At 40.8% G+C, this 18,048-nt stretch overlaps 1 protein-coding gene and 1 long non-coding RNA gene across 2 annotated transcripts in view; one reads left to right on the forward strand and one right to left on the reverse strand.

Moving 5' to 3' along the window:
* Positions 1–3,361: 3,361 nt before the first annotated feature.
* Positions 3,362–12,034, reverse strand: LOC106579112 (uncharacterized). The gene is made up of 3 exons (XR_014381673.1): positions 11,123–12,034; positions 10,807–10,978; positions 3,362–8,267 (listed from the first exon to the last, which is right to left on the reverse strand). It is a non-coding gene; the product is annotated as an uncharacterized LOC106579112 (long non-coding RNA).
* Positions 12,035–12,156: 122 nt separating this feature from the next.
* The window catches only part of LOC106579110 (rho GTPase-activating protein 23), a 57,303-nt gene continuing 51,411 nt past the window's right edge, over positions 12,157–18,048 (forward strand). The window contains exon 1 of the mRNA XM_082965887.1: positions 12,157–12,367. Coding sequence (XP_082822013.1) covers positions 12,314–12,367 — 54 coding nt within the window. The 5' untranslated portion in view covers positions 12,157–12,313. The remainder of the gene's footprint in view (positions 12,368–18,048) is intronic.

Below are 18,048 nucleotides of genomic sequence, written 5' to 3' on the forward strand. Positions count from 1 at the left end.
AATACAGTTTTAACTTTGTCAGTATGGGGTATTGTATGTAGATTGCTGAGGAATTGTTTTTATTGAATCCATTTTAGAATTAGTCTGTAATGAAACAAAATGTTGAAAAAGTCAAGGGGTCTGAATACTTTCCGAAGGCACTGTATATAAACAGTTATGGCAATATACTAAAGCTAATATATACGTGTAAACTGGAGAAATAGTGACCAGTTGCAGGATAAATCGATAAATACTAATGGTAATGGCAATCAATAATCAATGGACAGCATTGTAATGGAGTAATAAATCGAATCAATAATCATTTTAGCAACAGTGTAGGTTGTGTCTGAGTGGGTAGAGAATTGTGGATTGGCATAAAGTCAGTGTGCATAGTCTGTGGACATTTTTGTAAAGTGCTGCCTAAATGGTGGTATACATGGCATTGTTCATTTCCCTTGGTTTAGACAAAGTTTATGCTATGTTTATGCAATGGGTCACTTTTGATTAGTGTGTCTGATAAACTGAGGTGTAAATTAGATGAAGTGCTCATCTCTCTGTGTGTGTGTGTGTGTGTGTGTGTGTGTGTGTGTGTGTGTGTGTGTGTGTGTGTGTGTGTGTGTGTCTGTGTGTGTGTGCCCACAAGCATGCATGTGTGCTTGTGTACACACATGTAAACTCAAAGATAATTCGGAATAATCCTAATAACTTCACAGATCTTCATTGTAAATGGTTTAAACACTGTTTCCCATGCTTGTTCAATGAACCATGAGCAATTAATGAACACGCACCTGTGGAACGGTCGTTAAGACACTAACAGCTTACAGACAGTAGGCAATTAAGGTCACAGTTATGAAAACTTAGGACACTAAAGAGGCCTTTCTACTGACTCTGAAAAACACCAAAAGAAAGATGCCCAGGGTCCCTGCTCATCTGCGTGAACGTGCCTTAGGCATGCTGCAAGGAGGCATGAAGACTGCAGATGTGGCCAGGACAATAAATTGCAATGTCCGTACTGTGAGACTCCTAAAACAGCACTACAGGGAGACAGGACGGACAGCTGATCATCCTCGCAGTGGCAAACCACGTGTAACAACACCTGCACTGGATCGGTACATCCAAACATCACACATGCGGGACAGATACAGGATGGCCCGAGTTACACCAGGAACGCACAATCCCTCCATCAGTGCTCAGACTGTCCCCAATAGGCTGAGAGAGGCTGGACTGAGGGCTTGTAGGGCTGTTGTAAGGCAGGTCCTCACCAGACATCACTGGCAACAATGTCGCCTATAGGCACAAACCCACCGTCGCTGGACCAGACAGGACTGGCAAAAAGTGCTCTTCACTGACGAGTCACGGTTTTGTCTCACCAGGGGTGATGGTCGGATTCGCGTTTATCGTCGAAGGAATGAGCGTTACACCGAGGCCTGTACTCTAGAGTGGGATCAATTTGGAGGTGGAGGTCCGTCATGGTCTGGGGCGGTGTGTCACAGCATCATTGGACTGAGCTTGTTGTCATTGCAGGCAATCTCAACGCTGTGCGTTACAGGGAAGACATCCTCCTCCCTAATGTGGTACCCTTCATGCAGGCTCATCCTGACATGACCCTCCAGCATGACTATGCCACCAGCCATACTGCTCGTTTTGTACGTGATTTCCTGCAAGACAGGAATGTCAGTGTTCTGCCATGGCCAGTAAAGAGCCCAGATCTCAATCCCATTGAGCACGTCTGGGACCTGTTGGATCGGAGGGTGAGGGCTGGGCCATTCCCCCCAGAAATCTCTGGGAACTTGCAGGTGCCTTTGTGGAAGAGTGGGGTAACATCTCACAGCAAGACCTGGCAAATCTGGTTCAGTCCATGAGGAGATGCAATGCAGTACTTAATGCAGCTGGTGGCCACACCAGATACTGACTGTTACTTTTGATTTTGACCCCCCCTTTATTCAGGGACACATTATTCCATTTCTGTTAGTCACATGACTGTGGAACTTGTTCCGTTTATGTCTCAGTTGTTGAATCTTGTTATGTTCATACAAATATTTACACATGTTAAGTTTGCTGAAAATAAACGCATTTGACAGTAAGAGGACGTTTCTTTTTTTGCTGAGTTTCGTAGCAAACAAATCACAATGGAAATACTCATCACTTTACCAAACTCATCGACTCACTGGCAGCCAGGCAGGGTTCGTTTGGCTCCCCCATGTGGACAGACCTTGTCCCTACATGCTCTCTCCATACACATGATGAAAGGATTAGGTGGATTAGATATTTAAGGAAATCTCTCTAGCCTGTAAATAGACAGATGGACACCCCCCTGTCTGTCCTCCCAGGGCAGATGTTTGTGCCCTAACGCCTATCCGGAACTTAATGTTTTCAGCTGTCTTTTTTTGTCTTTCTTTCTTTCGTTCTCTCTTTCTCTGTTATCTGTCCCAGAGCCATGTAACTACTATATATGGCTGTGGTCTGTCCTTTCTGGTCGTGCTGTTTGTGATTGAATATGTAATGCTACATATAATATATTCTCATTGCATTGTGCCAATTGTGGTGGTGTGATGGTTGCTTGTGGAGGAAAGAAACGTGTTTAGGGGTTGAGGGAAGGACTGGTTTGTTGAAGTCTCCCCTAACCACAGATCCAGGGTCAGATATTTTGTAACCCGCCTTATGGGTAAAATTGGATGTAGGGTTGGGTAATCTGATCCGATCGGGGAAAGGGGTGTTCAAAGGATCACAGGGTATGTGATGATAGGAGGGATGTGTGGGGGTGGGTGGTGTTGGTACCCCATGGGGCGGGGGTGAAACCCGTCAGGACAAGGCCAGATTAGTGTCTATGGCACGCAGACACACACACACCCATCCTGTCCCAGGGGAGCCCCCCCTGGCTCTGGCTTCTACCCCCTTCATTTTTACCTCATCACTTTCTAGCACAGCAGAGTATAGACTAAATCTGTAGGCTTACTTTTTTGTAGGGCAGAAGGGTTTTATGGATAATGATAATACCTCTCTGTCAGTGTTTCCTGGATACACATATTTGGAGGGAGGTGTGATGTCAAAATGAGTGCTTTGCAGGGGTGGAAAAAGTACTGAAATATCCTACTCAAGTAGAGGGACTGTTACTTTAAATGAAATTCTACTCAAGTAGCAGTAAAACTCTAAAAAACGACTCAACTAAAAGTAAAAAGTTGCTCATATAAAAGTAATGAAGAGTAAAAGTAATTTAATTACTTTTAAAATAAAAACATTGACCTTATAGCTAATTTCACTAAGATTACCTGAACGTTGCTACACATTCTTTTCCATGTAGTAAATGTAAAAAAGAAGAGAGGAAATTAATGTACAGTATGAAATAATTGAATTTATTGTTTGAGTTGCATCAAGGCACATCTGTATACAAAAAAGGAAGGATTTGTCAATATTACTAATATTTGAAAATAAATTCAACATTAAAATCTATTAAAATGTACTGATGAATTACACACTGAACATACCTAAAGGATTTGATGTCAAATGAGCTCTGGAGGCAACAACAGAACATCCTGGAAATAATAATGTATGAGCAAACCCCCCTGAAATAGAGAAAGGGCTACATATGTTGCATTAGAGTACATTAGGTTATGTAGTGTTCCTTTGCGCAAAAACAAACGAGTTTTGTTCTAACGCTTTCACTTCTCTCTGAACTTGCTGTTTAGTTTCAGGTGCTGATTTTCAAAGTGAATTGAGCCTATACTGGCTCGCTTTGCAGTGAAGAACAGTCCAACAAAGCTAAAAAAAGACGCTCACGGGCGGCAGAGGCAGGCAGGCCTGAGTTCAGTTTGAGGGGCTGCTTATTTATGTATGGAAAGGAATGAAGCAAGTCCATCTTGTCTGACACACAGGCAAGGTACCCATCCAGCCACCCTGTGCCTTGTGACCTTTTGGGCATCAGTGATGAGGAGAAATCATCTTCATCAGATGAATGCTGCCTCTGTTGCTCTGTCTCTTTGAAACCTGTTGGAAACGTTACGCTAAAGTATTGAAATTCCCACTGGAGAAAGTTGTTTCTCAATGTTCTCTGAACGTTTTGAGAACATTCCTAATGTCAAACCAGTTGGAGAACGTACATAAATGTAACCATTATTCAACTTTTAGGAAACGGTCTGTTAAAGTAGTGAAATGCCAAGAAAATAACGTTATTTTATTCCTTAAATGAGCTGAGAATGTTCCAAAGCCAAGCAACTATCCTGCACCATTCCCAGAATGTTTGGGAAGGTTTTATGCAAAATAAGTGTAACAGTGTAGGTTCCGTCCCTCTCTTCGCCCCAACCTGGGCTCGAACCAGGGACCCTTGCACACATCAACAACTGACACCCACGAAGCATCGTTACCCATCGCGCCACAAAAACCGCGGCCCTTGCAACGCAAGGGGAACAACCACTTCAGGTCTCAGAGCGAGTGACGTCACCGATTGAAACGCTATTAGCGCGCACCACCGCTAACTAACTTGCCATTTCACATCGGTTACATAAGCATATAGCTAAGTGAGAGCGTGGTTGTCCTAAGAAACATAAGGTTCTCAGAATGTGTTGTTCTCAGCCTAGCCATACTTCAGGTGTGGCTAGGTGCTACCTAGACCTTTTTAATACAATATTATTGACTAGAATTATTCAATCACCACAATAGTGATGACATACTGTATGAGTATCTTTTTCATTACAGATGCAAAGGCCTACATGATGCAACCCTGTTTTAAAAAATAAAACATAAAACCTGATTATGAAAATAATCTGGTTCCATCATAGCCTATATAAAATCTTTTTTTTTTACACCTGATTTATTACTTTGTCATATGCTAGCTACAACTAGGGTCCGGAGTTGGTTAGGTTAGCCTACTACTAGATCAGGAAAAACTCAGGGGCCCCAGGAAAACAATTTCTGGGACATCACTCTGGGACCTGTGGTGCCACCTCTGAAATCACCACACAATGTTACAAATAAAAAAATGATTGTATGATCTGCATTTTACATAGTTTTATGTGGCTCAGTGCAGCCGACAGCTACTGAGACAATTTCAAAATGTAACAGATTGCAATTTTGGGTAAAAACTCAATAAAACAAGTCTCAAATATTAGGAAAATGTCTATACATTTAAAAAAAAATAAAAAACATTACTCTGCTATTACCATTTATACAGGAGTGTTGGCGCAATGAGACAATTCTGTTCATACTACCATGCTTCAATACCTCCGGATGTAGCGGTCGAGATGTAGTAAGTAAGCAAGTTTACATTTGAGTAATATCACAGATTATCCATTATATTGACCAGATAATCTAGTGGCCCAACCTAGTGGCCGCTCTAACAATGGAAATAACCATCTAAAAATGGGATGTCTGCAATATGTAACTTTTTGGGAGACCCGACCAAATTCACATAGAAATATGTGTTATAGATCTGTCATTCTCATTGAAAGCAAGTGTAAGAAGAGGTAGATATTCTATGTGGCTTTTTCTATGCTTCCCGTTCTTAAGTTTCGTTTTTGCTCCTTTTACTTTCGGTTTTGTACTGCAGCTTCCAACAGCTGAAAATACAGTATTTTTGGTTATCGGAAAATATACTGTATCTCACAGCTGTTTAGATGTACAATGATTCTCTACACTATACTTGCTTGTTTTGTCACATAAACTGAATTTAGGCAAACTTTTAGAATTTCAGCAACCAGGAAATGGTGGAGCGATTTCTGCATAGTGTATCTTTAAGTATATTTAAAACCTAATACTTTTAGATTTTTACTGAAGAAGTATTTTACTGGGTGACTTTCACTTTTACTTGAGTCATTTTCTATTAAGGTATCTTTAATTTTACTCAAGTATAATTTTTTTCATCACTTCTATTATGGATAGCCTATAAAATGGTACACTGTTATGGATGGGTTTAAAAAGGTAGCGAAGTACAATACCTCATTCAAAACATACAGTACTTAAGTAAAAGTAAAATTACCGACTTGAAAAAATACAACAACAAAGTAGAGTGAATTCAGAAAGAGTGGGACCTGATATAAACTCGGACAGCTTAATTCTGACATTTTTATTTCTTGGTCTGTCAAGTCAAAATCTAAATTATCGTTACTAAGCCCTTGCAGAGAAACCACATTATTAAAATCACATCACTTCATTGGTGTGACATCATTGGCAGAGAAAGCTTCAAACAGGAAGTTCACCCTGCAAAGCACACAGTAAGATCAGTGACATAGCTTTTTTCTGTTTTGATGTCAATGTTATAAAACTGTCATAAGTAATGCACTGTGCTAAATTGTGATGTAAATGTGCATACTATGTACTGGTGCATCAAAATACATAAGAAAGTTGCCAATATTATGTTTCAATTTTGTAATTTAGTAATTATTTTAGTTGTCCCGCTTTACCAACCATAACTAGCTAAAGTAGGACAGCATGGAGTCGCTATGGTGAGATAGTCATATCGGCTTTTCCAATGGAGGACAGAGATCCTGTTTACCTAAGGGAGCCCCTTTTCTTAGATTAGGCAGGGCTCTTGTTCTTGTTGTACTATAGCAAGTTCATTTTTTCTTGTTCTTAGTACTGTTAGTTGGGTGAATTCAGAAAAAAATTGTAACTGTTTGCATTTCCGTCTCCTGTAATCTCTTCAGACATCTACCTAACATGTTAGCCCAACACATGATACATTTCTGAAATCCTCCGATGTTTTCTAATCACACAAAATTGAACTGTCATTGGGGTACAATTAGGACTAGAACAATGGTGTCCCAGTTTATCTAACCTGCTGTCCCAGTCTACCAAATGCAAACTGAACATATGTTTTTGGCTCAGTGTACACAAATGGGTGTGCCATGCCTCTTTGTGAATATGATTTCAACATTCGTTTATTTTTGGTGTGATTATAAAACATCTTGAGGATTTCAGAAATGTATTATGTGCTGGGCTAATATGCTGGATAGATGTCAGAAGAGGTTACAGAAGGGGGAAATGCAAAAAGCGTCCCACTTATTCTGAATTCACCCAACAAGTAATCAGAAAAAATACTAAATTGAAGTAACGAGAGTATTTGTAATTCGTTACTTCCACCCCTGATGCTTTGTACCCCTTTGTTTGAGGGTTAATAGTTAGTGACCCTAATCTATAGGCACTGATGGAAGCCACCCAGTAATTCGTCTAGATTATTTACTTAATCAAAACAAAGGTTTCTGAAGCAGCACACAACAATTGGCAACAGAGCTATGTACAATAAAAATAACACAAATGTGATATAAAAAGAAAACAAAAACCCCAAAATAGTCACAGGTTCCCATCCAAATGGCGAAAGTTTTTAATGCGAATATTCTCAAATCTGCATGAAACAATATGCTCATTTTCCCACCAGAGATGTTTCTGTCAAACTGATTTATTGAGGATAAAAGGCAGTGCGTGGTGACGTAGTGCACATAAAAATAACTTTTGAGGTTAAATTCCCATGTACCAAATAAAAAAATACAAATTAAATGGATTTACATTCCATTTTCAACTCTACTGATGGTTTTGTCACAAAAAGTGTTGCGTTACATAGCAAATGTGCCCACTCTGATCTTAGTATGTGCACTCTAGCCAACAGCTCGCAAATACGATATGGTTAGGCTACCTACATGATGAGATTATTATGGATAAGAGCGAGATTATTTTATTTGTCAAACGGCAGCCAAGCATTGATCATCATTTCACCAGAATAAAACCCTCAATATTTATTGGAAAGGAGCATTAAACTCATAACCGTGCACTTTCACAACCCTGTGAAGTTCATCATTACTTATTTCCAGGGGCGCAACTTTCACCTCCCCCCACACAGTTTTATCATTGGAATGTGATATAAAAGATGGAACGGTGTGCTTTAGGAGCATGCGGATGCCTCCGAGCGGTCGGGTAGGCTGTTTGGAATGTTTATCTGACAAAAAATAAATAATAATAATGTCCCCCTCATTTCTAAAACCAAAGTTGAGCCCCTGCTTATTTAATGTATAGCCTAATTAACTGCAGGCTTTCCCAAATCGTAGTGGGAGGACCATGCAACATATCATCGCGTGACTCACAAATTTACTTCGATATGAAGGTTATTATATATAGATTTGTGCACTGCCATTTCTCATATAATTAATTTTACCAGCACAAAAATATCCCATCATGTCTAACAAACAAACTGTCTGTCGACATTTATAAAATCGTACCTGCATTTCCTGTTTCCATCAGCCCGGTCGTGACTTCTCTCTTGTGTCAGGTAATTAATCCGCATCAAATGGTTGGATGGGAACCTGGTTAATCATATGATATTTTCAGATGAAGTAACAGAAAAAATAATGATCTTTTATATTATAAAAATGCAGATGCTAGTTATAACATTTTAAGAGACATTGCTTGATGTTTGTTTAGCTAATAGGTGCTTATTTCTTGCTTGGATAGATCATACTTGACCTATCTGTGTGCTCATTGTGGTAGGTAGATAGAGTTATTTTCCCACTGGTCATTGAGAAATTGGTGGTGTGTGGTTGTGTGTCTGTATACTCCTGCCCTCTGTTGGTTTAATATAGCACTACATATAAAAAGACTGAACCCATCTTGCAAATTTAGCATAAAACCACTATTTTTGTACATGGGGAGCATATCTCGATGAGGGAGTGCATCTTGAAACAATATCGGCTGCATATTAAGAGGATAAATTTAAGACAAGAAAGGAATCAGAGGGGAAAATGATACAGGCATGTTGATTTGTGCTGTCTGTGTCTATTTTATCTGGACTGGATACACGTCTGCTACACTGGCTCTTACACATGCACTGGCCCTGTGGACTTATCTGTGAGTGAAAGTGATCTGTCGGTCCAAACCAAATCTGTATATTTTCATGGGAGGATGACATATCATTCAGGGGTCTCTGGGGGACTATGGGGGCCAAGGAATGCCCTCTTTTCCTCTTGACTAAATTTTAACTGAAAAAAAGATGACCCATTCAGAGAGACAGAGAAGGGTTTGGGATTCGTTTGGGGTGGGGGGGTGGAAACAATAATATGGTCTACACTCACTTTTGAATGCTTCAGGGAAAAGTTGTGCACTGTGGTAGCCTATGTTCTAAATCCTCAGCACTAAAGCAGCCGACCCTGCTTAGCTTCAGAGGTAAGCCAGCAGCATACCACCCTGCATACTACTGCTGGCTTGCATCTGAAGTTAAGTAGGGTCGGTCCTGGATGGGAGACCAGATGCTGTTGGAAGTGGTGTTGGAGGGCCAGTAGGGGGTACTCTTCCCTCCGATCTAAGGAAATCCCAGGGCAGTGAAGGGTACATTGCCTTGTGTAGGATGCCGTCTTTCAGATGGGACTTTAAACGGGTGTCCTGACTCTCTGTGGTCATTAACAATCCCATGGCACTTATTGTAAGAGTAGAGGCGTTAACCCTGGTGTCATGCCTAAATTCCCAACCTGGCCCCATTCCATCATTCCTAACTGGCATATATCAGCTGATGTGTGGTGAGTGTTCTGGCACAACATGGTTGCTGTGCATCACCCAGGTGGAAGCTGCACATTGGTGGAGGAGGTGAGTTTTCCCCTTTCTATGTAAAGTGCTTTGAGTTCCTTGGTAGAAAAGCACGATATTAATTCAATCCTTTCTCAGTGTTCTATGTGGGGAGACAGCCTGCCTTCCTATGATAAGAGCTTCCAGACAGGCTGGAGCACAATAACCCCCATCTCCTCTCCATCCATGACATACTACACGTAGCCTAGGAAGGTAGGGCAACAGTTATGTAACCGCGTTAAGCGATTCTACTGTCTACTAAACATGAAATATGACTGTTCCATTCACATTGTGATGTAGGTTGCGTCTCAAATGGCACGCTATTCCATATATCCTTCAAACTCAACTCTGGACCTCGAAGCCAGTTCCACTGTGTTTTTTCATTGTTGCCCTCTAATCAGGTACTAATTTTGACCTACGACGCCAGGTGGGTGCAATTAATTATCATGTAGAACAAAAAACTAGCAGGCTCTGGACCTCGTAGGGTAAGAGTTGAGTACCCCTGCCCTACATAGTGCACTAATTTTGACCCCGGCCCATATAGTGGATAAGATGCCATTTGGGACAAGCCCCTGACCTGTTCACCGGATGTGCTACCTGTCCCAGACCTGCTGTTTTCAACTCTCTAGAGACAGCAGGAGCAGTAGAGATACTCTCAATGATCAGCTATGAAAAGCCAACTGACATTTACTCCTGAGGTGCTGACCTGTTGCACCATCGACAACTACTGTGATTATTATTATTTGACAATGCTGGTCATTTATGAACATTTGAACATCTTGGCCATGTTCTGTTATAATCTCCACCCGGCACAGCCAGAAGAGGACTGGCCACCCCTCATAGCCGGGTTCCTCTCTAGGTTTCTTCCTAGGTTTTGGCCTTTCTAAGGAGTTTTTCCTAGCCACCGTGCTTCTACACCTGCTTTACTTGCTGTTTGGGGTTTTAGGCTGGGTTTCTGTACAGCACTTTGAGATATCAGCTGATGTAAGAAGGGCAACATAAATACATTTGATTTGATTTGATAATCAGTTGATAGAACGGCAGTCTGATGTTAAATCCAAACATAGTATTCATAGGATGAGATAAGATGAGGAGCAGATCCAAAAATCCCCCAAAAGACTGGACTGCATTTTCATCAGGATACTCACAAGCAATTTCAATATAGCTTGGCTTAGGTCAAAAACAAGTGGATAATAGGCTTTAGTGGTCACTCAAGGGACATATATGTGTATGCGTTTCCTCTGTCTCCTTTATGTTTTCATGCAACGCTATTACATAATGACTCACAGTGTGTGTGAGGGGGGATGACGACTGTCTCCACGCATGCTCCATTCTCTGGCCTGAGGGGAATGTCGGCTAACATCAGCATTGGAGTGTGTCTCGCTCCAGCGACCACGTGAAGCACACACACTCTTGCTTCGGGTGTGATGATTCTCCCACAGATACCTAGCACAGCGCTCTATAGACTCACAGAGAGAGCTATAGAAAACATACAGTATATCCAAACATAACAGTATCGAATTGGTTTATTTTTTTTATTTAACCTTTATTTTAACTTGGCAAGTCAGTTAAAAACAATATCTTATTTACAATGACGGCCTACCCCGGACAACGCTGTGCCAATTGTGCACGGCACTAAGGGACTCCCAATCACCGCTGGATGTGATTCAGCCTGGATTAAGTAGGTCTATATGACAGACAGACAAACAAGATGCAAATTACAGTTTAGACAGACAGAACATAAAACATTAACACAGACAATGCAACACATTATAGATACCAAACAGCGACACAGACATTTCTATGACAATAACAAGATATTTCTGACTCGTGCAAAAAAACACACACACACCAGCACCACAAATAAAATTCCTGCCACTGACAAGCGCACTAACTATCGTTCTTTTCCATCATAAATTGCTCGTATTGTTATTTCCATTTCTTGAACTGTTTTTGTTAGGGTTTCTGTTATAGGTGCATGGTATGGGGAGAGATGAGAACATGAGCAATGTTACAAATTTAACTATTTGCTCTTTGTACTTTTTGCGCTAATTGCATTTTTTTAAAAGTAACCTTTAACTAGGCAAGTCAGTTAAGAACAAATTCGTATTTACAGTGATGGCCAACACCGGCCAAACCCGGACGACGTTGGGCCAATTATGCGCCGCCCTATGGGACTCCCAATCACGGACAGTTGTGACACAGCCTGGAATCAAAACGCGGTGTCTGTAATGACGCCTCTAGCACAAGAGATGCAGTGCCTTCAACCGCTGCGCCCCTCGGGTGCCCGAGGAATAATCTCATACAATCCTCGCTAATAGCCACACGAATCGAAAATCCACTTTTTCTAATCCAATATTCGGAGAATGAGAAATCACTGCAGCTGCCGCACCATGACAACTATTGCCACTCCCTTGATTTAAAGATCGCTACCTCCAGCGCGCCAACGCGTTCCTTTAGCCGTACATCCATTCGTCATAAAACGCATTGGTTGCTGATTCCGTCACGCCCATAACCACGAGCGCGGGGCGGGACCTTTGTTGCGTACGAGTTTACGCATCGCTCGCGCGTCTGTCGGAACGCGGTAACACCGACATGGGAGATTGACATCGAAAGAATCAAAACTGAGGGAGGGGACATTTCTACCTATCCACACTAAGGGGGAGGGAGAGTAAAGCCTACCTGTATGATAGAGTTGGCATAATGTCGACGGTAAAATAGTTTACAAGTATTTATTTTTTGTTTACAACAACACCGTGACAACTTTTGAGGGAGAAACGCTCCGAGCTGCCCAATGAATGGAGTTACCTTTTGCCTTGTTGGAATTCCACCTCGCTCTGAAAACGAAGTAAGTGCACTTGTCGTTGAGAAATTGCTTCTTTCAATTGAAATTGACTTACTGTAACTGTTATTTAATAGAAAAAAAGTAGTTCGTCTTTCTCTTGGTACGTTTTGTTGTTGTCATTTAGCAGTCGCTCTTATCCAGGGCGATTTACAGTAGCATACATTTTTCCTACTTTTTCGGACTGGTCTGCTGTGGGAATCGCCATGCTCTACCAACTGAGCCACACGGGACCTAAATATCTGGTAGGCTAAATATTTTCCAGGGAGCGAACGTTCGTGCTCTTATTGTAAGCTTCTCCGCGGGGGGGGGGGGGGGGGGACTCATTGTGTACTAATGTAATGTAGGCTACACTCAGTACACTACACAGTTTTGTTGTATAGGCTACACTTTCTATCAGTCTAAAAACGTAATGCAAAGGCTGCTTGCCTTTAGCTTGAGCTGTAATGTTGTTTTGCAATCTTCTGCACCACACAATAGTCTATACACTGGACTTGTACAACTATTATCACATATGAGGTTGTGCGACTATTTGATATGAACATAATGTACACATCTATTAGTAAAGAAAATATGTGCAACGTTCGCTTGTTCGAATAAAAAAAAACAGGGGCCACATTATTTTAGGCATGCACTCTAAGTTATATGACAAAACGGTGAATGCATTTGTAAATAATTCAAGTGGTGTTGTCAACTTGATTTCATGCTACTACCTAAAAGCTTTTTCATTACTGTAATGGCGTCGCCAAGAGCTTTACACTACAATACTTGCTTTATTATTCTGTTATAACCTACTGTAAGAAAACTTCAACCTGATTTTCCACCATGGTCAATGAATGCACTACTGGACATTTACATTGTTTGACTGTTTGAGCCTTATATGCACCCCCATCAGAATATAAGTAAGGGTGGGTGGATGTGGGAGTGAGACAATATGAAATTGGGTTCGAATGCATCAATTTCCATATGTCAGCCCACAGGTGCAGCCCGTAGACAGAAGGCACATTGTTGCGTTACACTTTCTTCACTGTTACAATATAGAGGGTTGGGAAAATATGTTGTTCATTTGGGCTACATTGTTTCAGGAATCTGGGCTATCCCATGCTTTAACTGCTGGAGAGACATATAGACTGCCAAATGACTCATGGTCTTCAAGTTGCCATACATGTTGTCAGGCAAACTGATGGCCACATTTAACCAGTTGCACTGCAAAGGAGGTTATTCAGATAACAGTAAATGAAGTAAAATTAAACAACTTATAGTTTTACTTGTAGTTCACATTGACTTATAGCTTGCTTGACCTTCAATTTAGGCTACATGTGTTGTGTTTACCGTTCCAAATTTCAAGCACCACATGTGACAATTTTGTTTCCGGAAGTTCATTGATTCAACTTCTTATACTTCCAAATGTCTTCCGTTATCTAACTTTCTTCCAAATTACCCCATCGGATTATGTGTGCTCAGTCAAGCAGACTCCTCTTGCCTTATATGTCCAGTATCAAGCCTTCAAGCATTTGCTGAAAGCTCTAAAGTAAAAGGGCAATTAGTTTGTGCCGCCGTGGTTGCTTTGGCCTGATGTAGTCACATGGGTAAACAGTAGCATTTCTCCAAGGCATTTAGACTCTACTTTAGGCTATACAACCTTTCAGGCAGATACCTAGTCCAATTGTTTAGGCTCAAACTTAAGTAGAAATGCGCCTAACAAATGCAAAATGTGCTGCATCATATGGACAAGCTATATACAGTACCAGTCAAAAGTTTGGACACACCTACTCATTCAAGGGTTTTTCTTTATTTTTACTATTTTCCACATTGTAGAATAATAGTGAAGACATCAAAACGATGAAATAACACATATGGAATCATGTAGTAACCAAAAAAGTGTTAAACAAATCAAAATATACAGTTGGAGTCGGAAGTTTACATACACTTAGGTAGGAGTCATTAAAACTCGTTTTTCAACCACTATACACATTTCTTGTTAACAAACTATAGTTTTGGCAAGTCGGTTAGGTCACCTACTTTGTGCATGACATAAGTAATTTTTCCAACAATTGTTTACAGATAGATTATTTCAGTTATAATTCACTGTATCACAATTCCAGTGGGTCAGAAGTTTACATACACTAAGTTAACTGTGCAAGTCGGTTAGGTCACCTACTTTGTGCATGACATAAGTAATTTTTCCAACAATTGTTTACAGATAGATTATTTCAGTTATAATTCACTGTATCACAATTCCAGTGGGTCAGAAGTTTACATACACTAAGTTAACTGTGCCTTTAAACAGCTTGGAAAATTCCAGAAAATGATGTCATGGCTTTAGAAGCTTCTGATAGGCTAATTGACATCATTTGAGTCAATTGGATGTATTTCAAGGCCTACCTTCAAACTCAGTGCCTCTTTGCTTGACATCATGGGAAAATCAAAATAAATCAGCCAAGACCTCAGAAAATAAATTGGAGACCTCCACAAGTCTGGTTCATCCTTGAGAGCAGTTTCCAAACGCCTGAAGGTACCACGTTCATCTGTACAAACAATAGTACGCAAGTATAAACACCATGGGACCACGCAGCCATTATACCGCTCAGGAAGGAGACGTGTTCTGTCTCCTAGAGATTAACGTACTTTGGTGCGAAAAGTGCAAATCAATCCCAGAACAACAGCAAAGGACCTTTGTGAAGATGCTGGAGGAAGCAGGTACAAACGTATCTAAATCCACAGTAAAACGAGTCCTATATCGATATAACCTGAAAGGCTCCTCAGCAAGGAAGAAGCCACTGCTCCAAAACCTCCATAAAATAGCCAGACTACGGTTTGCAACTGCACATGGGGACAAGGATCGTACTTTTTGGAGAAATGTCCTGTGGTCTGATGAAACAAAAATAGAACTGTTTGGACATAATGACCATCGTTATGTTTGGAGGAAAAGGGGGGAAGCTTGCAAGCTGAAGAACACCACCCCAACCGTGAAGCACGGGGGTGGCAGCATCATGTTGTGGGGGTGCTTTGCTACAGGAGGGACAGGTGCACTTCACAAAATAGATGGCATCATGAGGTAGGAAAATTATGTGGATATATTAAAGCAAAATCTCAAGACATCAGTCAGGAAGTTAAAGCTTGGTCGCAAATGGGTCTTCCAAATGGACAATGACCCCAAGCATACTTCCAAAGTTGTGGCAAAATGGCTTAAGGACAACAAAGCCAAGGTATTGGAGTGGCCATCACAAAGCCCTGACCTCAATCCCATAGAAAATTTGTGGGCAGAACCAGGGGCGAAAATCTGATATCCACTTTGGAGGGGACAATTACATTACATTTTCTCAAGAGCAATTCCTGAGGGGGACACCAAAAGTAGTGCTGTAACACATAGCCTACATTGTAATATGGTAAATGTATATTGAGGAACCAAAGAAATAAGGTGTTTGCCGTACTCCTAACTACCGGTACCCAAAACTACACAACTAATCACAACAGCAATACCATTGCCTTTAACAAATCTTAGTTCAGTCACCAGTTTAAGTTGAGAGTGGGGGTATCCATGGCATTTTCCAATTATGTTCCTATTTTACAAGTCAAAAAAAATGAGAACCTTTCATAATGTTGCCAAACAAAGACTCAACAAACTTACCTGAGAATCCCTGTCTCTGCCAGTCTGTCCCTGCATATCTGTCCCCAACTCTGCTGTCTGTGTGCCATCTGTTGCCTGCTCTGCCAAATGACATCATTGTAAAACATTTCCATTAGAATTTCTTTTCTTTCTTATGAACATTTTATCAACTAGTCTTTGAGATTAGGCTACTAGGGTTCTTACTATGCGTTTTGGTGTATTGAAAAATACTCTGATGTCCGTCTTTTATTTTTCTGCCATTTTTCTACCTGGCTGGCTACACACACATTGTGTAGGTTATTTACAGTAGAAGATGGGCTTCTATCATCTTCAATCATTCTATATGGGCTTCGATCTAAAAGGTAGCTAGCAAATGTGAAACGGATTAAAATGACAAGAGTTGACAGCTGTATGAGTTCACCATTTACACAACATATGCTGCAACCTTTTGTAATTTTAATAGTTTGTTTCATATTGGCTGGCTTCCAACAATAGCTGAATTTGCAAAGCTAGCGAGCACCAATTCAGTTTCAGTGGTGTTTGCTATAATCTTTGCTACCCGGGTTAAATAAAGGTGAAATAAAATAAATAAATAAAAGTTCCCTTGCGACAATTTAGCTTTTGCAACGAGACCATTAAATATATTTAAGACAATGGTAGATGAGAGTGTAGTTCTGTTCAGTTTGGACTTCAGTTTATCGCTAACCTTATCACAGGGACTTTGAAGCACTAACTTACATCATCTGCATGCTGATTCCATCTTTGACGACGCCACATAAATGGAATAGGTACTAGCTAGCTTAATAGTTAATATTTGCGCGCTAGCTCTGCATATACAGCTAGTGTGTGTGTGCGCGATTGACTGGATGAACCTCACGGCAGTTACGTAGCAAACTAAGGAACTGGCAGTGGATCAAACCATTGTGAGGCAAAGGGCGGGGGGGTCGCAATCTTTTGAAACTTAAAAACGCGCTATTAAGTGTCTATAATCAGCACAATTGCTTTCATTGCGTATTATTAATATTATTTAAATTACATAGTTATGTTTCAGTGATATATTGGGGGGGACAAATCATATTTTTCCCAGGATGGGGGGGTCGTGTCCCCCCCGTCCCCCCCGGGATTTCCGCCCCTGGGCAGAACTGAAAAAGCATGTGCGAGCAAGGAGGGCTACAAACCTGACTCAGTTACATCAGCTCTGTCAGGAGGAATGGGCCAAAATTCACCCAACTTATTGTGGGAAGCTTGTGGAAGGCTACCTGAAAAGTTTGACCCAAGTTAAAGAATTTAAAGGCAATGCTACCAAATACTAGTTGAGTGTATGGAAACCTCTGACCCACTGGGAATGTGATGAAAGAAATAAAAGCTGAAATCAATCATTCTCTCTACTATTCTTAAAATAAAGTGGTGATCCTAAGTGACCTAAGACAGGACATTTTTACTGGGATTAAATGTCAGGAGTTGTGAAAAACAGAGTTTAAATATATTTTGCTAAGGTGTATGTAAACTTCCGACCTCAACTGTATTTTATATTTGAGATTCTTCAAAGTAGCCACCCCTTTGCCTTGATGACAGCTTTGCACACTCTTGGCATTCTCTCAACCAGCTTCATGAGGTAGTCACCTGGAATGCATTTCAGTTAACAGCTGTGCCTTGTTAAAAGTTAATTTGTCAAATTTCTTTCCTTCTTAATGTGTTGAGTCAATCAGTTGTGTTGTGACAAGGTAGGGTTGGTATACAGAAGATAGCCCTATTTGGTAAGAGACCAAGTCCATATTATGGCAAGAACAGCTCCAATAAGCAAAGAGAAACAACAGTCTATCATTACTTTAAGACGTGAAGGTCAGTCAATCCAGGAAAAGTTTCTTCAAGTGCTGTCGCAAAAACCATCAAGAGCTATGATGAAACTGGCTCTCATGAGGACCGCCACAGGAAAGGAAGACCCAGAGTTACCTCTGCTGCAGAGAATACGTTTATTAGAGTTACCAGCCTCAGAAATTGCAGCCCAAATAAATGTTTCATAGAGTTCAAGTAACAGACACATTTCAACATCAGCTGTTCAGAGGAGACTGCGTGA

The sequence above is a fragment of the Salmo salar genome, chromosome 19 (assembly GCF_965601325.2).
Source record: "Salmo salar chromosome 19, fSalSal1, whole genome shotgun sequence".
NCBI lineage: Eukaryota > Metazoa > Chordata > Actinopteri > Salmoniformes > Salmonidae > Salmo > Salmo salar.